At 43.1% G+C, this 26120-nt stretch overlaps 1 protein-coding gene across 2 annotated transcripts in view; it reads right to left on the minus strand.

The window, feature by feature from the left end:
* Positions 1–543: 543 nt before the first annotated feature.
* Positions 544–26120, minus strand: part of Polr3E (RNA polymerase III subunit E) — a 33489-nt gene continuing 7912 nt past the window's right edge. The window contains exons 5-17 of one of the 2 annotated variants that reach the window (XM_084604801.1): positions 25669–25767; positions 20143–20306; positions 18688–18806; positions 17790–17834; positions 17236–17333; positions 16339–16459; positions 15709–15790; positions 12015–12074; positions 11542–11642; positions 9630–9727; positions 7488–7675; positions 4950–5065; positions 544–713 (exon numbers count right to left, since the gene is read on the minus strand). In XM_084604801.1, the coding sequence (XP_084460927.1) occupies positions 5012–5065; positions 7488–7675; positions 9630–9727; positions 11542–11642; positions 12015–12074; positions 15709–15790; positions 16339–16459; positions 17236–17333; positions 17790–17834; positions 18688–18806; positions 20143–20306; positions 25669–25767 (1229 nt within the window). In that variant the 3' untranslated portion in view covers positions 544–713; positions 4950–5011. Of the gene's footprint in view, positions 714–4949; positions 5066–7487; positions 7676–9629; positions 9728–11541; positions 11643–12014; positions 12075–15708; positions 15791–16338; positions 16460–17235; positions 17337–17789; positions 17835–18687; positions 18807–20142; positions 20307–25668; positions 25768–26120 lie in introns of both variants that reach the window. The other variant, XM_084604800.1, reaches the window with a different exon arrangement.

Raw genomic sequence — 26120 nt, forward strand, 5'->3', positions numbered from 1 at the left:
AGAAAAGATACTATTAGTTCTGAATAAAGCAATATGCAATCTGAAGAATTATTTGACACATGTCACAAAATTTCGCACATTGTTTTCGATCCCGTGTATTTAATATTTCCTGCCGCAGAAAATTGGGGGTCTTAAATGTGGGAGCCGCAACCGGGCCTGCAAATGCTACGTACTGGGCTCGCATCGCGAATTTGTGGTGCGAGGGCACAAGTACATCTCATCAATCTTTTAATGCTGGCAGAATTAAGGTTGCATGTGTCTGAATTCATTCCTAGTACTTCAGAACATAGAATTCTTTCGGTCACTAATGATATAAACTACAGATGATGACTCCGTGACATTAGCATGATGGAGATGCTACAGTACTCCGTGCACTATTTCAGCCTACAACAAACAAAAGGTTGTTTCTTGCTTGACCTGGCCACGCTGAATATTTTAATCTCCAAGATAGTGCACTCTCCTAACAAAAGTAAACAAAACAAAATAATGGTTGTCCTGTTATTCTTTTGTTAGCTCCACCTGATCGAACCAGAAGAGGCAAGAAGCAGTAATAAACAGTTCTTTATTGCTTGGCCCCAAAATAATCAGGGCCGTGCAGCTCCCAGAGAACTCTCTTCACTATAACGGAAGATATTAACGTTCCCATGCTGAAACGCATAATAAATTAGAAAAGATGCATGCTGGTGTAGATGAGACAGATGATGTGCGTTACTCTGAAAAAACAAAACAAAAAAACAGCATTAAAATGGGCATTACGATAATTAAAAATTAAAAATTAGCCACTGCCAATTGCACTGAAATATACTCGTATACTCGTGCAGGTCTGATATTTATATCAGGCCTGTACGAGTCAATGAACTTTAAATAACAGGGGCGCTTCATGTGACCACTGGGCTGCCAAACATTTATGTTGCAGCGGTAGTTATATGTGCATGAGAAGAAAAAAATTGGGTGTCAATTGCAGTGAACAAGAGATGAAAATTGTCATTTGGAACCGATTTTGATCAAAGTAGGTAAGCCTAACGTGCCTTCAGTATTTTCAATAACATGCACAGAACTCCAACAGGGATCATGTTCTCATGAAATAAAAGATTTGCACACTTTGGGTGGGTTACCAGAGTAATAAACATAGGGAAAAGTATGAAGTGCATCTAACTGCAAGCCAAGTGAGATGCCGCAACATGTTAACGCTTCACAAGGTGACAGTGAACCAAAAAATAATTTTCCTGCAGGAAACAGTTCACTGTGTAATGCTGTATGGAAAGCACTGAAGGCAAGTGTCATTGTAACTGACACACTGAAACTGCCTGCGCAACGGTGATTACCGGGGACTACGCTAGTTTTTAGGTCATACTGTTAGAGTCCTCCACAAATATTAAGCTTATTTTATGCAGAGGTGCACCAAACATTTATGCGACACTATACGCTGTTGGAAGCATCCAAACCGTTACATGCGGTGTTCTAGTAACTGAGCCGTGACGGCAGCTACCCAGTCTATACTTTCGAAAGTATTTATATTCCATGTAATTTAATGCTGACATCATTCAGTAGCACCAACCTCAACATTAGCGATGGACACAAGAATACTATAGGTACCTAATCAATTCTTTTTTTCTGCTCTTCTGTTTACCTTACTTTCTAATCAATTAACAATCAGTTAATATGCTTTCACGGATCATTTTTATTAGTCAATGCCATAAACCAAAATGTGCCAAATCGCAAAACAGAAACTGAGCCAAATTTTCTTGTATTTGAAAGCATCTATAGACAAGTAGGTTTGATATCAAAGTGCGGCCGATAAAAACCAGAAATTGCGTGCAAATCCTGTGTTAAATAAAAAATGAGACAGATCCTGCTGATGCACGGATCAAAATGAACCAAATAACTCTTGACAGACATCCTCAGATTCAGCCTTAAAGGTTGGACTGTTTCGAGCATTAACTATTCCTTCTCCACAGCACTACTTTCGCACTGAATGGCAAAGATATGAAGAGACTGGTGGAAGATCTGAACCCAGAAGACAAAAAGTTGGGATTATTAGCTCCGCTGTAGATGACACAATGCTGTATCCATGCTATAGAGAATGTGTAAAAGACTGCTTTTAGCTGGGCAAGTTGGCAATGGCTTTCTTAATTCAATAACAAAACCGGTGAGGCAGGCAACAACAAAACTAGCCATCGCTTTGTTGTTGTGTGCCCTGTATGTGTCTGCCATTTTAAGGCTACCCGTAAATATACAATGGTACAACGAAATAAAATTCTTGATTGCATCCACTCCAACTACTAGTTCATCTTCTGCTGCCGGAGTGTGAGCAACAGAAACGAACTCTCCCATCAGTGCTTGAAGCAGAAGCCTGCTATTAGCATTTACTCGCCCAGCATAAGAGTGCTCCTGATTGCACCCAATGAAGATTCTCATTTATTCGCAGTTTGGTCATTTTTATGTATATTATTTTCTCGACGAGAGGCCAAAACAACTAAAATATTTTTTCGATCAAATAGGGTTAATTTCAGTCAAACAGAGGTCAAATCGAAACCTTCACACCGAAAAAAGTCAAATCCAAGATGTAATTATAAAAATTGTGCGAATTATTGTGTAAAATTTCATTGAATACCAGAGTTAAGATTCTCTAATATATATATATATATATATGAAGCATATAAAAAAAAAAAAGTTCGAATACCTCTACAGCTTGTGTTGATAACAATCTTCCACACTTTTTTCAGTTTGTGTTTTTGTAGACAAGGTTCCAACACACACACGCATGCACGCACGCACACGCACACACACACACACACACACACACACACACACACACACACACACACACACACACACACACACACACACATGCACGCGTGCTGTATGCTTTCTTTGGTTTCAGTGATTGTTGGCTTTCTTATGTGTGTTGTCACGAGATTCTCAATTCCCTATATAATTCAATCATATAATTACTATGTCATTAGATTACCAAGGGTCTCGACTGTGACAATCTTGGTGCTAAAAGAAGCATATGAGGGTCCTCGTACGCCTGCCTTAATCATTTGATCATGTCGCCTGCCTTAATCATTTGATCATGTCCTATCCAGCACTTGCAATTTTAAAGGCTGTTCCTATGCCCACCCCGAGAGTTGAGGTGGCACTGGTGAACTGTCTGCAGATTAACACTATGACCAAATGGGCGAGTTGGTGGTACATGTTTACAGGCAAATATTGCCCCAGATTAAGTTACACACCAGCATAAACATACCCTCAAAAGTGGCTTAGTTAGTAGAGTGTGGGTTCAGATGCCATTGGCAGCATGTGGTCGTTTTTAAAACAGTGGCATTAAAGGCCGGCATTGGCGTCGTGAGCAAAAGATCACAGGTATGGCGCTGGCAAGTGGTAGCTGGCAGCCGACATGTCTGAGCACAGATTCTTCGGTGGTTTGTGTGATCTCATGACAACAGAAAGTTGGGAGAAGCTGCCAGCTTTGGTTGCTCCTTTCAAGTGGGAAGGTGGAATGAGAATCAACTTTACACTCCAGTGCTCTTAGATGTCGAACAAGGCATGCTACTCCTAGGCCATGCAGGCACATTCATACAGCTAAGTTAAAGCAAAGCTTTATATGTCGAGTGGTAGCCTAGGCTACTGGATCATACCCTTAAAGCTGGAACTTAGGTGTCCCCCATAACTTTTTTTCCCTGTTTCTAATTATGCTCGTTAAAAGTTGGCCATACAATTTACTTTCTATCCTCAAATGCTACAATTTAAAAAAGAATGCTGTATATAAATGTACCCCTTCGGTTTCCTTGTTTTCTGTCATTGTTAACTTTCTTCACAGAAATGTCTCAAGCAACTAAATTCCCCATCACTGTCTCCCATTTTCGTGTGTACGTGCATATGGACTACTACTATCTTAGTGTCTGCTCCTTGCTTTAATTTCGTCATTCAAATGTGCTTTTTGTTAACTTCACAACTGTGCACAACTAGGAGCTTTATGGCTGTCCCAGGTACTGCTGTGAACATCAGGTGTAGTGTGACTGTTTATGATCACTATTATGTGAGCTTCAGGAAACAAATAGGGGGAAGTGCGGGGCTTATTACGAGGCTTATGCTAAGGACGCCAACAGTCATCGACACCACGGAAAGCACAGGCGATTTAAGGCAAAAGCTCTTTTTGGCTAATGTGTGGCCTGGACAGGACGTGCCCACAAGTGGCACAAAAATCCCATTGTGCCTCACAGAGAAGAAGGGTGGAGAGGGCACCCTCAAAGAAGCGGGAAGAATACAGAGAGCACCGCGATCGCAGCTACATAGTGATGTGCACTACAGGCATCGTGGCAGCGCAAGCATCCAAATGAGCTGCCTTCATACACAAAGGCAATACTGTCTCTGCTGATTTCTTTTTTTTTTTTTATTTTAGTGATCAATGTAAAATAATAATGCAGTTGTGAAGATAACTTATCAGAAAGTAGAACAAAAATAAATCACATGCCACTGGTCGGATATGAACCCTTGACCGGCGAATTTCGGTAATATAACGAGACATTACTACGTCCATCACTACGGATGAGGGTGGCACTGGTGAACGCATTCAAGGGTAGGTTACATGTAATATAAATACCTTAGAAAGCAGAAGATTGAATTGGAACTTTTGCAGCTAGTTGGTACAGTACCGGGCATGGAATTATGAGGTCATGGGTTCTGATCCATCCGGTAGCATGTGGTTATTTGTTTCCACTCTTCATTCAATTATCTGCACGATTACATTAACATTTCCCATCGATCAACACCATAAAACAATCCCCAATACTTTCCTTGGTGTTTGCGACTGTTGGCTCGCTTCGCACACCAACGAGCATGACCATCATAGTCTTCTCGCAAAACAGAAAACTGGACAGCTGGAAACAAGAACCCCTCAAAAGGGGGCCGTCAAAGAATGCAAGCAGCTTGTCTCAGGCACTAACCTTTCACATGTGCAAATAGCGGCGACTCGGGATGAATTGCATGACGAGTAGCCGATCATTGGTCATTGAGCTGCCTTCGCATTAGCTGCTACAGATGACCTCGACGTTTTGCTCATCTGCAAGAAAAGAGAGTCACCAAAAATTTCCTCACAAGGGTCAGTGCTCGTAATTCCTGCGAAGAGTGCTCGACACATTCCACATCACATGTTGCAAGTAAACACGATAAAGAGAAACCTCGTTAATTAGACCCTAGTTTACTCGGAAATCAGCATAAAACCCGGGCTGCCAATGCAGTCCCGGCCAACGGGCGCACAAGTCTATGGCATTGGGCGTTCCTTAATTTCGACACTGGTCGCTGGAGAAAGATTTGATGTTGGGAAAGGTTGAGGGTCACCGGAGAAGGGGTAGGCAGCGAACGCGGTGGTTAGATGGCATCCTCGAGGTGCTGCAGATGAAGTTATGTGATGTTAGGAAGATAGTGAGAGACCGGAAAGCGTGACGTGATATGATCCATAGGGTCACAAAGAGTCGGACACGACTGAACGACTGAACTGACTGACAACTAGCACAGCCAGCGACCATCTAAACAACCCTTCTCAAGCTTGAACTATGCGATGCAATCCTGCTCGCACTGCTCCAATGTTCATGCTATGATGGGCACGACGACAATCGGAAGGCACTGTCACCAAGAATTAGTCAGGCCACCAGGGTTCGATTTCACTTTTCTGGGCTTTGCACCTTCTTGTGTCAACCATTGTTTCCCAAGCATTGGCCAGATACCCGAGCTTGGCTGCGAGCCATTTCAAATGTTTACTAGTGTGTCATAGGTCATAAATTATTTTATAGTTCATGCAATAGAGCATCCTCACACACGATGACACTGTTTGCGAAAAGAACCCACTACACTTGCAACACAAGCTGAAGAGGCCACGGAGGAATCTGACACTGCTGGTTTGTTCTGAGGGTTCTAATGTCTCAGAGTGACTCAAGCTATGAGAGACTACGTAGTGGTGGACGCCAGAAATTTTAAACCGGAGTTTTTTTACCATGCATTGACATCACACAGTACACGAGAGCCTTGCATTCTGCTTCTATTGAAATGTGACCAGGTGGCTCAGCGGGTTAGGCCGCTCGACTAATGACCCCGAGGATGCAGATTCGAATCCCACTGCAATGGCCGGGATTGAACCTGCTTCCTTGGAAACAGCAGTCGAGAAGTTCTTTTCTGACACTCCCAAGTGTGTATGTTGAGACTCAACAAATTACTCAAAACAGCTGCTGCCAATTCAGTTTATGTCTCAAAAGCAGATGATCATCAATCAGGCCTTCACTAAATAAATAAATGTTTCTTGTAGTCTCAAAGTCCAATTAAACAAATGTCACTTCTACAGTTTCATTAGGAAACAGCCCGTTATAGTACCTTGAGCCATCAAAAAAAGCGAAGAATGATGCAACTGCAAAAATTTAGGGGGAATCGATTGAACCGATGTGATACCCGCTAATATATGCTAACTCTGCTTCTATTCTAATTCTAACATGGCTCTTATTTAATTTCCAACCGTAATCGCTTCTTTTATTAATTTTTGCCGAGTCACTCCAAGTCTGGCCTCTCCTTTCTCTCCCTTGCCAAAGGAGAAGAGGATTTCCTTCTTTGCATATATCCTACCATCCAACCGATTTTCCTCCCGCTCCACCTGGCAGATAGAGAAAGTGAACTGCCCACGAACACCACCTGCTACCTGCCAACGCTGATGTGAGACGGCTTCACACAGATGCCGACATTGACACCAGACGGCTCTAACACGACAGCGTGCTGCAGAAAATCCAGCACTGGCCTTGTGAACGAACAATAATGACCATGCCTTCTGCAGGTGGTATTCGGCAGGTGGCATAGCCGAGCAATTAACTGGCTGGCAGGCTGTGTAATGTCACGAGACCACATGACATGGCCAAGTTGACAGGAGCTGCCAATTTGGGCAGCTCCTTTCAGATGAAAGGGTGAATTGGAAGTCAGGATCCCTGTATTCTGAGTCAGACAAGTCCGCTCTATGCCCCCACAGGAGCATTCGTACGGGTTGCTTAAAGCAGGATTTAGTATCTGTGTCGGGTGGCCCCGCAAATAATGTGCCAAGTTGCAAATGTGTGTTAATGATTATGCGTGAGATGACTGAGCGAGTAGAAAAGTGCATGTACGCAAGTCAGTATCCGCAAAGAAAGCTGCAGATAAGAGGCACACACCGTCCCATCAGCCCTCAAAGGTGGAGCTTAAGTATCTCCCCAAATTTTTTGCCTTCCCCACCCTCCATGTTGAAAAAAAAAATCAAAACCTGCAGCCCCTGTGACATGTGAACAAAATGAGCCATATTTTGTTGATGAAATCAGCACTTTCTGACAAAAAAAAAAAAAAGTCCTACAATTATCAATTAATAAATTCATATAAAAATAATAACAATACATTTACAGAGCTATTAGCATAAGAAATGAAAAGCCACGCATAGAGAAAATTCATCATTTCTAAAGGAGCCAAATGCAAGATACCTTTGTGGCTGAACCTGCAGGCTTTGACAACGCTGAACCGGCACTTTTAGGTGGAGAATCTTGTCCGTTGGTCATGAGGCCGCTGTCCGAGCCGCTTCCTTCACTGGCCGTGGAGTCATTGCGTGAGCGTGCCCGCCTCTTCTGTTGCCTTCCTTTCATGCCAGCTGGCGGCGACTGCATCACTACATCTGCACGAGCCACGCAAAAGGACGCCCACAAGCCCCGTTTACCTAAATGCATCCCTTGGCATTTGACATCAACTGCGAGAGCTTTTCCTGGCAATGGAGTGAAGTGTACACAGCAGAAATGTTCCCGTTGGATATAGCCCCTTGCTACAATTAATAGTTTTCTCTTAAAGGAGCACAGACACCAAACATTTGGTGGCATTTTTCTTCTTGTTAATGATACACAAGACATCCCTGTTTATGGATCACCATGTGGATTTTTCCTACAACTAAAAAAAATTTAAACTGAACTTTCTTTTTTCATCAGTTTTGGTTGAGTAGGCAAGAGGTGGCTGTGACGTCACAATAAGTCTAAGTCACACGCGTCATGAAAAAACAGCGATATATAATAGCTGACTCCTCACTTGTGGTTCTTGTTGTTGAGGCAGGCTGGCTTTATCATTGTATATATTCAAACAATGGAGGAATGATTATATCGGTGTTTTTTTCATACCTCACAAACCTAGACTTAACTTTGACATCACAACCATCAATCGGCTGTTGAAAACGAAACCAAAACAGGGGAGGGAGAAAAAAAATTCGATTATAAATTATTCAGCAATCGTAGGCGAATATGAAGTAGTGATCCATGCACCGTAATGTCTTCGGCATCATTAGAAAGGATAAAACACGAACCTAAAAATCAGGTACCTATACTCCTTTAAGAACTATGCATATTTACTTTTTGTTTTAGGCAGATTTTTAACACCACTGGTATTTTTATTTGGAGAGAATCACAATGGAGAGAATTTCTTAGATTAAAATGAACTTTCTAGGTATGGCCTGCTACAAGAAGTTCCACACAGGTGGCACCAGGTAAACCAGTGATTTTGCAAAGCGACCGTTCTTGGGCTAGACGCACCGAAGGCTGAACTATTTGGCGAAGTGACACAATTACAAATGCTCGAACCTCATACTGTTCCCTTCATTACCAAGGAAAGCTGTCACTGAGTGTAGCAATATACGTAGTAGCACTGTCACAAAAGACTTTTGACCGCGTTCAAGACACATCTCAATCAAAATATCATGCTCCATACGCAACATTCCAACATAATGCCACTCAATCCTGATTGGTAACCTGGCATTTGCCATGCTAAGTAGAGCCGTATGCCCCTATAATTAGACTACAAAGTACAGCAAACAAATTTTTAGCGCAATAAAAGCAACCAAACCAAACCTTCGACTAACAGTCCGTTTGCTTGTTTATTTATTTATTGGAGGGAGTTTCATCTGAGCTCTAGCTAAAGAAATCAGGCAGCTTAAAAAGGTCAGTGCAAGAGCAAAATGTTTGCTCAAAAGGCTGGCATCGTGCTCCGGTGTCGGTATCACCTTTCCTAAAATGGACATTGTATCTACATATGTGTACTATACTGCAACATATAATTTATTCATTAATTTATAGTGCCCCATAATATTCAACTTGTGCATAAGAGAGCAATTTGGTCAGTAAGTAGCGGCAGCTTCTGAATCACACTCGATTGAGAACTGGTACTAAACTAGCCATACAGCAATGCTGGATATAAGGTGCAAAATACACTAGGAATCAAAAAGAAAGGAAAATTTAAGACCACCAGAGTACATGACGCCTTTGTTCTCTTTCTGGTCCTGTTTGAACTATGCACCTCACACCCATCCCCATGTCAAGAGTGCCAACAGGCAGCACAAACAGAAGCACAGTTACAGACACAACACAGGCATGGGGTGCTAGCTTCATTACGGTGTGTGTCCATGTGCATGCACGTGCCTTTGTTTGTCCTATCTTTGCACAAAAACATAAGAACTTGCTCTAGTTCTAAATTTCACGCGGGGTGCAACACTACCTGTGACACGCGTAGGTGCAGAATTAGTGGCAAGAAAGAAATGTTTGTGCTCAAGCTTTGTAATGACACGGGAAGCACAACAAAGCCGAGCGTCACACCTCCTTGGCCTTCCTGACGAGAAAGCCGGAATGACTTTGACAGGAACTGCTGCTTTGCGTCCCAGAGCATCTGCTGCCTTTGTACGACATCAGGATACCTGCACACACAGATCCTTGGTGAGCCACTCAAAGAACAATGAAACAGCCATGGGGCACAACACAAAGCAAAAATCATGACAGCACCTAAAATGACCTCCTGTACCTGTACAAGCCATAATAATGTACAGGGTCGTCCGCTCTTAGTGCAAACACGTACGCAGGTGGTCACTCCCTTCAACACATCATCGAGCCATATGCATCTGCATATTGAAGCAAAGTGAAACAGCCACGGACGAACCTGTAGGTGGTGCTTCGCGTTGGCCTGCCACTTCCCTACAGTGCGCGGGTGGACTGGACGCAACGGCACATTGAAAAGAGCGGCTGCCTGCATGCCTGTTTGCGTGGACGATCCAGTATACTTGTGTTTCACATACTGTGTCAACGCAGAAGCAGTACAGCAATTTTTTTGGCACTATAAAGTTAAACAGTTTTAAGCACGATAATAGTCAAGTGTGCACACAGTAAAAGAGTAATGCAATGACTGCTTTTTAAATCCATTCAAAATTTCTTCCCCTTTTTCGTTTTTGCTCCTTGTGATTAGGTCAAGTGATGTCATGTTACTGCTATTGCTGGAGTTGAGTCAGCGAAAAAAAAAGAGGGCATGCGGGGCATGAAATAATTCTGGCCAATTGCAAAGAATAAAAGAAAAAAGTGGAAAGGTATTGGAAACAGGTTATCATATTAAGCAAGAAAAACTTGCGCAAGTGGACTGTCTGGACCATCTGCTGGGATAAACGAAACAAGCAATGTAGTCACTGCTCCCTCCGGTACAAGTTGTCTTTACACTGGTTAACTGTGATAACAGCGTCATCTGCTATTAAGCCTGTGTGCAAGATTGCTCCATAAAAGCCGTGATCCACGAATTTACAGTGCTTTTACACTAAATGACACTTATGGACATTTGCACACCAAACTTTGCCACACAACTCTACCTGCTGAAGGGGCAGACATAAAAGGGAAGGTGTGGGGGATAGCCTCTTTCAAGCGAGAACTTCAGTGCCAGAAAAACACATCCGTCCTCACTTTTCCAGCGAAAGAATATCAGCAAATGCACAGGACAAATAAAACTATCATCTTCAGCCATCGTCGAGACTGAGACTATCATCGTCGAGACTGATTCAAGATGTTTTGTTTGAATAAATTATGCAATTCATGCAGAATATTTTGTGTTGCTGCCTAGCTCAAGCACGACCGCTTTTATGGACGCGCTGCGCGCTAAGGTGCTTTGTGCTACAGTTTTACTAACGCGCCTGAGGTGCTACAAGAGAAGAACCGATACGCACGAGATGTGAGTGCTCAACAAAATATGCGGAAGAGCTGGACGAGATCAGCACGCGACAAAATGTATCAAAAAGCGAGAAGCAGCGGTAGAAGTGCGGTAGGCGCTCTCAACGCACCCACTGCCATAACGGATTGGATTGGCTTGCTGCGGCAAGAGTGCCTTGCACAGTTCTGAAGCGAACATCAACGTGTTTCAATTGTCGGTAAAATATGGTTTTTACCGGTCGTACACATCGCTAATAATTTTTCCAGTGCTACTAATTGTAAAATATAGCAATTTAACGCATTATATACCTTGTTCTACTCTCGGGTGGGTACAAATGCATTTTAGCAACCCGAGTGTTTACCACTGAGAAAACAGGAGCCGCTAGTGTCGCCAGCAATTTTTTCGCCCCATTGCTTCTATGGAAGTGTCACCCCACTAGTACAAGCCAACTCGCATAACACGCGCGACTTTGCAACACAGCATACAAGACAAACTAGGCATTCGCTCCTGGGCTTCAAACATACTGTCCGGACAGGTATCACTCACTTTGATATGAAGTCCCTATCGAAGGGTAGCAAGAACTCCCAGCCATTTGGCGTCAGCTTTGCAATTTCTTGCAGGAGCACCTTGACATCTGCTGGAAAAAGCTGGTGGAATTGAAACTAGGTTATAATTTCAATCACTTGGGATTCTTTAATGAGCACTGACATTGCACAGTACACAAGCGCCCCGTATTTCGCCGTCACCGAAGCATGACCATGGCAGCTGAGATCAAATCCACGTCTGTGTTTAGAAGTGGTGCAGCTTAACCGCTGAGCCAAAGTGGCAGGGGTCGAAAGACAGTACAAATGAGTGAAGAACCTGCCACCGAAGCCCTTAAGCAGCGCAACCAACTTCCACAGTGCTATTACACCAGCAATGCCAGCGAAAATGCACAGTGATGAAAACCAGGAAGACATTTTCACATGCTCTACCAATGCTTTCCCGAGTCCTGTGCAAGTAAATCCAGAAAGGCTCACCCTGACAGTCTCAGCAAACTTGACCTGGTTCACATGCCTGGACTGTGTGTACAGGTACAACTGGAAGAGAAGATATAAGTGTGAATGGCTTATGTAGCCCGTTTCATCTTCTCTGCATGCTTCAATGGAATGGGCAAATGTTTGAAAGTTTCAAAAACAAACCAAATAGCCTTCTTTTCAATTATTCGTATGAATCCAAATAGTGTATGCTTAAAATTATTCAAACAAATCAAATATGTTCACAACTTTTCAACCATTCTGAATAACTAGAATGCTTGAATAAGAACAGCCATATTTTTCTTTTCTTAGAAAACTATTCCAAGAAAAGGAAAAACATAAGTGATGTGCACCATCTTGCCACAATAATTATGCGCAGGAAGAAGGGTTCAGTGCTGTGGTGCAATACATTTGTGTGCCAGCGTTCATCATGCTCATAAGACTGGAAGATATGGCAAGTCTCGGGCAAGCTCTGCAAAGCCTATCTTGAAGCCTGATCTCCGAGGCCATGGCCATCCGTCTCATGTCCTAAGGTGTGGCTCTAGTTTATACTATATTTTGTCATCAATAACAAAATAATTTTCCAATAGATATAAGTTAATGATCATAGAGAACATGCTGATTTCGTGATGTGACCCCTCAGTGAAGATAAGTGCTGTGTTTTAACAGCTAAGCCCTCATTCCGGAAGTCGCACTACAGCACTGGCCCATCACCTCTGGCCAAGCACCTCTGCCATGGGCCACGGTGCATTCTGGTCATTGTAGTTATGCCACTGCAGCTGTGCCAAAGTCGCTGCTGCCACCATCTCTTTCTCCACGTGCTGGAAAATGTTTCATGGCATTTTATGCTATTTCTTCCAGTCTGCAATGTGCAGTTTTACCTGCTGCGCTTGGTGCAATAAGCCGGAAGAACATCGGTTCCGTAGGCTCCAGCACCGTATTGATGGTACCCAAGCCATTAAAGCCACGACAGAGCAGAGCTTATCTACTGAAACTTATGCAACAATGCATACGGGGAGTATACGAGGTGCACAGACGAGTAGAAGCGCGAGCAGGAGCAAACATGAAGCAACATTCTGGCGAGATGCACTACTGCAATCGTGTTTTGCAGCATTATTTGAACCATTCTAAAAAAAACCTCTGGTGTCAACCAGAGGCTCGTTTGCGGCAAAATCGCGCACAAAGCTCGAGTGTTACTGACCCTTTTTTCACCTAGCAAGTTTCACAATGGTGCTTACCTGGTTTCGCCGCGCATGATGAGAAAACAGAACCAACTGCAGAGGCAATGTGGTGGCAACGTTCACTTCGGCGATTTTCTGTTGTGGCGCTTTCCTCCGCTGACACCTGAAGGCACCACTAGTGCCTTTTGGCAAAAAGTCGGAGTTCGCGTATTTTGCTCCCTCGATCCAGTTGCAGATGGTTCTGGTTTCTCATTATGAGAGATTTCATCGCAAACGAGCATCCGGGTGAGGAGGGCTATTTTTTCAAAGCAATCCAGATATTTGCAGAACGCCGATAGCCTTATGTCTCTCTCGCATCCCTCTTTTTTGCGCTTTAGGCTTTGCCAAAATGCGCTGACAGTAACCTTTAAACAGAACATTTTTGGTCTCATCCCAAACTTTAATGACAGAAACATGCGTTTGAAATGTTCGCATAAATAGTAAGAATCCTCCCATGAATGTACCCCTATAGTACTGGAATACTGACGATATGTTAGGCTGATCGTCCCATTCACGTTCAAATATCACCATCGAGCTGATAGTGCCGGCTCATCGCTCTTTTCATCATGAAATAATGGTTATTCCTTCATGTACTTAGATCACCAGCGTCAACCAAGGCCCCTTCGCTTTACGGGGCGATGCAAAGGTTTTCACTAAGTGGTGTCATGACAAAACGTCTTCTTCTTCGACGAGAGCTGTGCAGAGGCAGCAGCAATGCTTGATTCCCATCAGTGGTGGTGACTATAGCTAATACAGTTAAACCTCTATGTAACGAACCACCATGTAGCGAATTCCTCGATATTACAAAGTTTTTCAATTCCCCAATGCCACCCCCATTGAAGTGCATGTATTTGAAAACTCCATGTAACGTACATGTCGTGGCGATTGATTTTGATATAACGAACTCGCGGCGCCGACTGCCTCTTAGCTAGTGCCGAGTCATTGAAAATTTGGCACAACCCCGCAAAATTCGAACTGAAGAGAAGAACGCCTACTATAGCAACGAGCGACCGCATTTGATCCAGCGCTTCGCGTTTCAGCGCCGACGCCGCATCCGCTTGGCAGACGCAGCAGTCTCCGCTGCTTTTGCTGTCGGGACATGGTACTACAATAGTTCATACTTAAAAGCGGCAAAAAATAATATAAAAAAGACGCGGGGCAAGCACCGTGCGTCCATCGCTGCCACTCGGTTGCTCGCGGGCTATCGCGCGTCGGTAGCCGGAACAGCGGAACGCGCTAGTGACGCTAGGCAGTCTGTTTCCTGGGGCAATGGTGGTGGGCGAGCGCAGGCACGGCGCCAACGCAGGCGCTCTCCCCAAGACTGATTCCTCCTCCACCTCCTTTCCCTGCTCACCCGCTCCTTCGCAGACGCGACGCGCGAGCCACAGAGGAAGTGGAGGCTGCCGTCGCAGTCACGCCGCGCTATCAGCGCCATCACGAAACATTTCACCACTTCCATGACTTCGAATAATTCTGATTTACTGTAAACACTTTCAAGGTGGTGATCAAATTTTAACAGCGTAGCGTTAAAAATGCTGAATGTCATTCATGCATTTTGATTGGCTTCGTAGGTGACAGTAATGCGATGCCAGTGGCTGAAACAGCAGGGTCATTTTGACTTTCCAATCATGGGGAAGCACTCCTCAGTTCCGGACGAATACAAAACGGACACTGATGGAACAGAATTAAGTTAAGGAAATTTGAAGTGCATCATGTATGAGTTGGTACGTTCCAGATGCATTGCATGAGCACAACTGGGTTGTGTCTCTTCTAAATAGTGAAGAATTTACTCCACGGACCTTAAAAAGTTGTCCTTAGTAACCGAGGTCTCTTGTATGCAATGTTGTTAACATGGCAGACATAGGAAAACCAACCAAACCATTTTCAAATGTCTCTGTACAAATATTGACACCAAGAGGGTTTTCTATGTCGGTTTTTCTTAAGCGCAACGATGTTTGAAAATATTCACACAACAGGTGGGTATTAGCATAAATGTTTGATTTCGTTCAATTACTATCCGATTTGTATTGGACACAGTTTTTAGCTACACTATTCATTTGTTTGAGAAAAAGTGCGCTTTGCACACATCTAGGTTTTGGTCAGTTCGGTGTCTAGAGGGACGCTGATGGAAAATTCGAACTGGCATATATCAACCTAGCTGGCCTATATCACACATCACTAGGGTCAATATCACATATTACTAGGGATCACGTGACTCATGCAAAAGCTGCAAAATATTTGCTGTTTCGCAGTTTTAATTCATAATAACTCTTAGACAGAACTGTTCCAGAAGGTGGAAAGATAGCGACTGGACAAGGAGCTATTATACTGCTATTTTTGTGAACCTCGCACGATCTCATACTAGCTTGTGACATCGGAACATTTGTTCAGCAACCTGAAACCAAAACTGTGCGGCAGGAGGAATCAAAGCACACAACTGGATACAAATAATGTGTAAAGAAAAAACAGAGACTCACCAGAAAGTCACGAGCTCGGCACATAACTTCTGCTGGCACTCCTGTCCTGGGACTGAAGCTATCCTTTGGATAAAGGACCTCACTACAGAATTAGGAGAAAAAAATAGTTAAGATATAAAAAATGAAAATAAGATTTGAGCAGGAAAATCAGAAGTTGGCCAGCTCTCTGAATTGCCCCCTCTCCCCCTTTTTTTTTTGCACATAATATATATATTTTTTTGTGTGTGTGACTGTGCTTTCCATGGCTATATTGAAAGTTTAGTTTTAACAGCGAGTGCTGCACACTGTAATCCAAGTTTGTCATTATATATGCTTCTGCTTTTTAAATCTAGTCAAGCGAAACCGCAAGTGCGGCTTGACGGGGTCTGCACATCTTTACAGATCTGTACATACATATAAAAGCACGGTTTTCTTCATAACTATGCCAGCTGAAGACAGCGAAGCGTGATCATGCAAAGTTAGAAGGAAAAAAAAAAACAATTAAAATGGTTCAATAATATCCTTCAACTTATGAGAATTCCCCTAATGCACATAACCAACAACAATGAGTACAGAAAAAACTTCTGAAATGCTCGCACTATGGTTTGAACACAGCACAACGCCATTCTGTTTCTTTTTCCAAAAGCTCACCTTTTCACGACCCAGCAACCCTGTATGAGCACTGCAACTTGCTGGAGAAACCGCACAACAGATGTGGGATCCGACTTGGGAGGCAACACTGACATGAGCTTTGCAAAGTTGATAACCTTGGCTGGAAAGAAAGAAAACCGACGAAAGCCAGGCTTGGATAACGCAAATAAAATTATGCTGCACCAAATGCTCCTTGGCACACATTTACTGTTCACTCTCAATAACTCAAACCCAAAGGTGACTGAAAAATTTGTTCAAGCTATGTATGTTAAGTTCATTCCAAATAAACAAGTGTTATTTTAGCATGCAAGAGTTGGAGTCTCCAAATGCTCAAACTGGAAGCTGATAAACTTAGTGAGCAGTAAACTTTGGTCTTGTGTCATAGCCACTGGACTTCTGAAAGAAATCTAAGGTGGAAAGAAAAGACATCAGGCTGATGTTAATATAAAGCCTACCACTAAATCATGCCTCAGTGCCAACATACAGAATAAGAGAGTGTAAATTGAACCGTTAAATGGTTAGTCATTACTTCTCAAACCACTTAGCTGTTAACGTATATAGGCTGTTTTCTGATGCCTGACAGTAGTCAAAATACTACGGCACAAGAATAACCTAACTAAAGAATTTAACTTTCAAATATGTATCATAAAGATATTCAGTGAAACAAAAGGTCTATAGCTGAAGCACTCAACAACCTGCTGGTTTTCCTTCCGTAATGTCTACCGAAGCATGCTGGAAAACTTATTCGCACACATGCATAATAGAAAAATGATTGGAAAAAGCTTTTGAAATTAAAATTGAGATAAAAATGCACCACTGAAAAAACTGTGCATGCATTTCAGGATACAATAGCAATCAAAACTAGAAGGCAAAAAATAGGAGAGGAACATGCCATACCACTAACGAGAACGGCCTTGATGTGATCCTGAAGTGGTAGATTGCATAGAGCATGCATTGAGACTTCCTTGGAAACTTGGAACGGTGCTTTGCTGTCACTGCTGGAAGAAAGCACAGCAGCATCAGAAAAGGGGCCTCCAGTTTTATGTTTCGAAGAACCAATAAATTCACTGCTAAACATTTCTCTGGCATTTGCAAACTGCCTTCCTGCAAGTTTTACTGGTTTCATTTGGGTCACTGGAAACAACTACTACAGTGAAAGCTCGTTAATTCAAATTTTCGGATAATTAGAACTGCACTACTTGGTCCGCCCAAGCTTCATAGAGATCTGTGTACAAAAAGGCTGTTAATTCGAACGCGTATCTTTTCCCCTACGGATAATTCGAACTACGTCTGGGTGACCTGGCACACAACACGTGGTCAAAAAAAGAAAAAAAAAACACCTCTGCGAAAGACCGGCATAGTTACGAGGCTGCGCACGTCCAAATCGGGGACAGAAAATGAAAGCCTGTGAAACCATGAAAGCAGGCAGAGAAAACCACTCGAATGCTTACCTCTGTTTGGCTTTACTCCCCGGACCTGGTCCTTGTGAACTGCCTCTGAACGAATCAAAGATGAGAAAGAATTGAATCTCCTCGAGTCTTGGATAGCACATGACATCCAACAAAAGCAACACACAACTCGCCCAATAACTATACCCTAGTCAGGTTTGTCCTGACACATAGAAAAAAAAAAGGAATTACGTATAGTCAACAAATTGGGCCCTCTTGATACCTTGAGCTATTATGTATATAGCACCGCAATCAAATGATATGATTTGCAGTTTTAATATCACGGAGCTGCACATGGGATATGAGGAAGGCCAGAGCGAAAAACTTCGGATCAATTTAAACCACCTGCGGTTCTGTAACATGCACTGGCATTGCTCAGTCTATGGGCACTTCTGCATCTTGTCCCCAACACCTTTGGCACAGAAGCTGAATGCAAAAGTCAGTGAATAGCGACACAGGTGTTATCAGAAAAACACCGGATAACCTCCGAAATTACATATAGGATAGGAAAAGAGGTGCGGCTAAGTTTAAAACCAAAAAGCACTGATATACGTATGCTGACTTCATTTTTCAAAATTTGAAGTTAAGACAGAAAAAAATAGAAGAACTTGCTGGAACCAGAAATGATTTTCTCAAGGAGTGAACACTTCACTTCAACAATTTTATTTATTGCTATAAAAGTATGAGTTTTAGAATGGCTCTTGCTACCCACCATCTATGCGTTCATTCCTCCTACATGGGCTGATCCTTATAAAGGAAGGCCAAGGTAAACTCTATGTCACTTTAACTTCATCCTACAGAGACATCATTCACTGATAAAAAAAATGAATATTTGTATATAGGAAATACTGCTCTATTTGCATGCATAATGAAGCAATCCCCCCAAGATAGGCTGACATACCCTGGCATTTCGAGGACAAGGTCCTTAAAGTAGTCCTGTATCGTCTTGGGCAGCTCCGACTCATCCCGGTCCATTTGTGGGCAGACCAGCATCGACCGCTCGACACCTGACCTTTCAGACTGCGAGACGATACAGAATTATGCAGTTAGCCAAACACGAATGAACAAACAACCATGCAAGCGGGGTCATCAAGTGATGTTTAGCAGGCCCCAAACACCTTCAAACCAAACCAACCAAGCATTTGCAACAGGAAAGAATATTAGACTGTAGACTGCCGGTAAAATGTGCGGGTTCGATGCGAAGTAGAAATTGTGTGAATATGAACTTTCTTTGGATTTAAAACAGTCATTGAGCAAAATCCACTTAATCTAAACATAATCGCTTACACATGCTGGAATGTTTAGCTGCATTGTACAAAGAACTGGTAAGCCTTACCACTAAAGGCATGGGTCGAATGACGAAGATCACAGATTTAAAGCACAGTCCTTGTTTCTGAGAGTGCGATTACTATACTATCACGGCAACTAAAGGTTCCCGTGCTGTCAAAAAAAAAAAAAAAAAAAAAAAAAAAATGGATCTGTAATTGCTCCTCTTCGCCGCACTGCAGCCGAGACCGGACACCTCGACATTACCGCAGCGAAACACCACCGCCAGCCGATTTAGACTAAGCTTTAAAAATTATAGAAGGTCCCAAGTTATCCTAAATAAAAAGGGCATAATATTATAAAACACAATCAAATAAACTATTGTGGCATACAAGAAACATCTTGTGACAGCATGCAAATTTTTCATGCATCCATGATTATACTATGTGCAGCTCCTATGCTGCTATGCCACCGTCAGCGAAGGTTATCCCATGCATAAGAAATGTTTTTGAATCTCCTCCCAAACGTTTGGCTTGTCCTGGATATTTTTAAATATTGCAGGCAATTAAGCTATGAAATCAAATATGAATATTTAACTCATACTATTTTATTCAAAATAAAAAAAGAATTTGAATGATACTTGCGCACTGTTGAAGAGAAAAAAAAAATCATCACCGAACCACACCATTAGTTATGCAATTTCTGCACTGAAATTTTGGAATTCCTTGTTCATGTCTACAATGTTATGCTGTATTGCTTTCAAGGTCCGAGTTAAAATTCTGCAGTGAGAAATTGCCTAGAAAACAAACTGCACTTCAGGCTCTTAGTAGAGGTAGTGCTTTCAAGACAAACAAACAGAAAAACAACAACAAGCAAACAAACGGAAATCCACACTCACAGCAGCCATACCGTAGCTACAGTAGCATAACAAATATGCATCATTTCGAAAGTGTCTTCATATCCAGCCATCCATGTCACATAACACAGCAGGAACCACAACTGGCAACAAAAAAGTGATGTGCCCAAATGATGATAACATGTGGCGGTAGTAGTGGAGGTGATGATGACCATGGCGATAGTAATGACTCACCCCAAAGTTGTGAAATGAAGCTTGGACCCAGGGCTCACTCTCCTGCTTCTGTTGAATGAAACGGAATGATTTCTCACGGGCCCGTTTGGAACGGTCTGTCTCTTGTTGGGCAAACCGCACGGTAACTGCCTTTGGCTCGTCGATTTCCTCCTCTTCTTCCGCTGCTGCACAGATCATAAGCCAGGGGGGAACTTGTGAAGTAATTATACAGGCAATGTGCAGCAGTCTGTAACTTCCTAACTGAATTAAAAGCGTCAAACACTGAACACGTGATAGATCTGTCATGATGTTCTTCTGATTGAGATATGTATCTCTTGAGACAACACAAAAGCAGTACCCTAAAGTTCTGCAGGTCTCTGGAACAAGCGACCCAACATACCAAAAGAAAAATTATGGGGACACTGAAGTTTCGCTGAAGTTTCCCCTTAAAAGTAGGCCCGATAGCACTGTTTAAGTGTTCATCCTGTTCTAAAGTACAGTGCAAATATACACAAAGATGGAACTCTAAGGGGAGCACTAACTTTAGCCAATAATGTCATCAAATCATACACTTAAAGACAGAGCTTAAGCCTACTCTAGCTTAAGCCACCCTACTTGAAGTGCTCACTGTATTCTTCCTTACTGCTGTCGGCAGAATGAGCTGTATATGCTATCGCAGAAAAATGACAATGTGCAAGAAGGTGACCAAGAACTGCTTAAAGTTTTATTCGGAAAACAATTTGCTTCCGAAATGACGTGCTTCGCGAAGTCAACCAACAATGCCCCGACCCAGATGTAAGACGTGCGATCATTTTCAAAAAGAGACCATGGTTAACAGTACTCAAACGATTTCACTTTTGACATGAAACCAGGCTTTATTGCAGATTCTCAAATGTTATCTATCTTTTGGAGTGCTTCTTCTGTCATACACTGTTCATCGAAGATAAGAGGCAATAAATTAATATAAGGCTAAATGGCCTTATGGCAGACACAGGCAAAATGCTCCCCAAAGCAGCTTCCCATCCCCCCCCCCCCCCCCCACACACACACACATAAAGATACACGACTCTTCCGTATGTTCATAGCACAAGCTAAACCACTGCCCATATCTGACAAAAGAAGGCATGTGAGTAGCGAACAAAATTAGAAGCGCATCAGCCCTCTCCCTAACTGTTTTGAAAGGCCAGGTACCGAAACAGAAAACACAACGCACTCTTTGCAAAATTCCTTGTGTCGAATTCAGCAACATAAGAACATAAGGAACATAATAAAAAGCTAAGCATTGAAAAGGTGAGTATAGAAATGACTTTCGAGGAACCGCCATTCTCAAATCCAAAACAAATTAACGAAGACGTTTTTTACTGGAATCCTGGCATATTTAAATAACTGCAAACGATGTTAACCATACTTGGGACAGCCTCTTCCCCCTTATGTATGCCCAGGCCCCAAGGACTACCTATGTGCTTTTCTCTGCAAGGCACAGAAAAAGAAAAGACGTCAGCAGCATTTTTTGTAGCGAGAGCTACATTGGCCACAGTCTCGCCATATCGCCGTACCTATCCACGAGAAGAAGAAAAAGAAGAAGATAGATAACTCCGTAGTTGGTAGAGGCAAACGACAACAGCGAGTTGCTAGGACATAAGGTTCGTTCGAATGCTGAGACAGCAGTGTGCCCCGAAGTTTGACGTAGAGACGATGCCATACATGACAAGTCTTCTACACCTAAATGAGAATGGTCAACGACGAGAGGCAAGGGGTGCTGATGGGTGAAGAGATTCCTCTATGGCATAAATAAAGCTGAAATCAGAGTATAGCGCAGCCATGTAGATTTCCCTTGCATATCTCCAGGTTTAACCACAAGCCGAACCACAGGTAATTTCTTTTTTACAGTTTTTGTCATATCCCGAAATTGCACTTTATATTACATGTGGGTTCGTTTTTACAGTGCTTAAAGGGCAGCTGTAGAGGTTTTAGAATTAAAAAAGTTTGAAGGGAACAAATCTATGAAACTCACAGGTAAAGAAAGCAGTCTTTTTGTGCTACAATTTGAATTACCAATGTAATCGCTGAATAAAGTGATGCAGGGATTCAGACTTCTTTGCAGTGCATCGCACCTGGCTGGGACCACAACGGTGACGCCATGAATAGCAGCACTACATTTCAAGCGAAGGAACGGTTTGCTTGAAAGGCGAAAACAAACACAACCAAACATACAATTCGTGAAGTGTTATTTAGAAGCATTGGAGCACTGGACAAAGGCAGTGGAAATCTAAGAGCTCGGCAACAATAACTTCCTTGGGAGTTTCTCTGCATTCTAGCACACTGAGAAAACAATTTAAATCTGTGATTGCATCACCATTTTAAATGGTAGCACGAAACCAGTTGACATGCTTTACCTACAAACTTTGTACATTGTACATTAAAATTGTCATATTTCATCCAAACATCAAAAAACCTCCTCAGCTTGGTCACCGCTGATGAAGGAGCCGAGCCGGCTTCGAAATGTTGTAATTTTTTTTTTTTGAACTAAATGTTTTGGTTCAAGACTCACAGTAGAACCTCGCTATAGCGAGCACGGATATAGCGAATTATCAGATAAAACGAACTAAAATCGAAGTTTGGTTGGTTTATGATTTATTTCTATGGGAGTTCTTTCTGTAAACGGTTACGGTATAACGCTAGATCGGTTATAGCGAAGCAGATTTTTGCTATAAAACGGCAAAAAATGCGTAAAGGAGCCGGAAAAAACATCAAGAAACGCAGTTTTTCAATCAATCGAATCGCCCGCCGCAGAAGTGTGCTTAATCACCTGCATGTTCGCGTGCCACATCATTTAGCAGTGGCAACAAAAACTACCGCCAACGGCTATGGCCCCCGAGACCACACCCTTGCGCGTGGCGATCTCCGAGGTTATGAACGGTCATGACCAAATTGGAGCGGCGACATCGAAATGTGTTTAAATCGCCCACATGCTCGTGTGCCGCGTCTAGCGGCGGCGACAAAAACTATCACCAACGCCCCATGGCCTCCGAGATCCCCGCGCGCGGAGGCTTGATCTCGCGGGCCATGAACGGCCATGGCCGAGCTCGAGCGTCGAAGCCGCTGTCGCCGCCGCTCGACCCATGCAACGGCTGACTGGCATGTCATCACCACTGCCTCGTTATGGCACGAGTCCCTGCCGTGCCTCTGCCCCTGCGACCGACCCATGCGCGCGCGCTACACTCCCCGAGTCCGTTGGCTCCGTCGTGCAAATTGTGCGTGGAGTTAACATCCCTTCTCAGTATTCATTTTTTTCTCTTCAACGCGGAACGAAAAGCGAGATTTCATGCTTATACCAAACTTTTAATTAAAAATTGTGCATTTTCGCACCTTTGTGTTGTCCACATTAGTGCACATTTTGTTTCGATTTATCAGTAAACTTATTTACAGAAATTTGGGCGTGCACTTTTATGACGAATATCAGATATAAGGAACAAATTTTCAGGCCCCCATGCTACTACATTATAACGAGCTTCAACATAAGCAATACAATATTATAGTCTTTCAAAACGTATTTCCTACTTGCTGTTACCAACATCATTAGATATGTAAAGATGTCACGTTGTTAAAAAAGTGATTGTTTTCAATGCAGGTTGAAAGAATGGGCCTCGACCACCTTTAGAGAACCGACTGAGGAATAGGCCCACCCAAGCACTCCTTTCCTAAACACTGGGACCCAAATATGCTCCTTCATATCACGGTGACAATGCAAAGTTTGATTTCTCCATTCATAACTTTGAAATGCACAATTGATTTTTCTCCTTCAGGAATGTTCCTCATATTTTACTGTAGTTTACGCTCCTTACAATGTGCCAATCAATAAAAAGCAAAACTCCCCCTCTGTATTGCTAAAGACCTCCTTTAGCTTATGTCAATAGGAAGGTGGCACTTTGTTTTGCATTTCACAGGTGAAGCGAAAGCCACAGTCCACTGAAACTTTCAAGAAGCGAGTAGTACATCATTGTGCCGTAGCAGCTTTGAGCATGGAAACTGAAATCGATGCTACTCTAAACTAAAAATGTTTGCTACCCGCTGTGAGATGTACTAGTTTTTTTTTGTGCATCACTTTCACCAATGTATGACCAACACCATGATACATATGCACAGGTTGACGCGCTGAGAAATTCTTGATAAAGATCGTCCAAAGCGTTTCTAACAAAACCATCACAGAATCCAATGCCTTAGAGCGCAAACTTTCCATTGCACTGAAAAAAAAAAATGACTGAGGAACCTTAGCGTTCTGCCTTTGGAATGAAGCGCAACGCAATTCACAAAATATGAACAGCTATGCAAATTCCAAGAAAAGGTGGTAAATAGTTAACAACTGAATTTCTTTCTTTTATGCAGCTTTGGGTTAGGTTTGAACTGTTGAACGGCGTTTGCGACGTCATGAGTTCAGATCACGTGAGACATATAAAAATTAGAGCACTGCAGAATCTACATTGGAGTAATGCGAAAGCATGGATGCTGCTGTTGGTTGCTTCTAGCAGCTAAATTCACTTCTTGTTTGCCCATTTAAATGGGCCTTATACGCCTTATACGCATCATTCGACATACCGCAAGGCTGCGCCCTGACTACTGCGAGGAGCCGAGCCACAGCCCCATTTATCCTCCTAGCGTGACGACACAAACAGCGAGCGCCCTCTCTCGGCTGCGACACAGCGCCGTGTATGGACTAGCCGCTGCCATCCGACGGCGCGAGCTGGGGCCCAGTCTTTCGGTCTGGCGTGACGTCACACGGTCATGTGAAAATGGCATGGCATCACCGCTGCGGCTCATGTAAGGACTCACTGCCACCATCCGATGGCGCGAGCTGGGGCCCCCATCTCTCGGACTGGCGTGACGTCACACGGTCACGTGAAAGGTCATGTATGGAGGCGCCACGACATGCCAAAGGCTCGAAGTGCTAGCAGTATTGCTTTCGCAATAAAACTGCAGTACGGTCACCAGATCGTTCATTTTAATTCGAATTAACTATTATGGAAGCCTGCCGAAGAGCTGAAGTTATATCACAGTTCTTAGCATCATTCGCATGAACTCAACTCGTCTCTGACATCATAACTGTTGCTCAGCGATTGTCACCAAAGAGAAACTGCACAAGAAAACAAAAGTAAAATTATAGATTATTTACCGAGTGTAGGTGATTTCTATGTCATGTCTCATGTTTAACGTTGTCTTGAGCTCAAGCAAAAGCAAAAAGCATTTCGAGCAAAAAAAAATGTGCGAAAATTTCAGCGCCTCTCCTTTTTTGAAGGCTTGTGTTTTGCTTCAAGAACCCAATCTCTTGTTCAGGCAATGCTTCAAAGCCCAGCTCAAAAGCGTATGTTTCTTTGCTAATACAAAAAGCTTCTAGTATGACCTCCCTTACACGGTTATCCTTGAGATGATGCAGCACCGCTGTATTGTCTACAAAGCTACTGCACGTGTCGTCCCTTTTCAATGCCCGGCAATGCCCCTGTCCCGCAGAACAATACACGCAGAAAAATATGTTCTGAAAGCTCAGCGTACCTTCTTGAGCTTCCCTGGCCTTCGAGTCTGACTGGTCCAGGTAGGGGAATGTTGGCATCATCTGCACGATGGCACTGAGAGGCGACAGGTGAAGCTCACCTGCACGCGAGGGAACAACACTATAAATGAAGGACCACAGAAGATAGCGACAGCGTATCACATCGGGCTGCCACATGAACCAAGAGCTGTTCAGGTAAAAAGAAACTGCTCTTTATTCTCGAAAAGAAAATATGCCTTGTTACTTTTGGGGGAATCAAATTAAATCAGTGCCACAGGCATCAGTCGCATCTGGTTACTGCAATAAGTGCTAGCAGACATCGTGTGACAACATCCAATCACACTGACAGAGAAGGTTAGCACCCTGGGGTAGGGGTGTTCACATGTCCCCTACTCAAGGCACCTTTATACTGTGTACATGCACGTTAAAGGACTCGAGGTGGTTGAAGTTTCAG

The sequence above is a fragment of the Amblyomma maculatum genome, chromosome 5 (assembly GCF_055883805.1).
Source record: "Amblyomma maculatum isolate TAMU_Amacu chromosome 5, ASM5588380v1, whole genome shotgun sequence".
Classification (NCBI taxonomy): Eukaryota; Metazoa; Arthropoda; class Arachnida; order Ixodida; family Ixodidae; genus Amblyomma; species Amblyomma maculatum.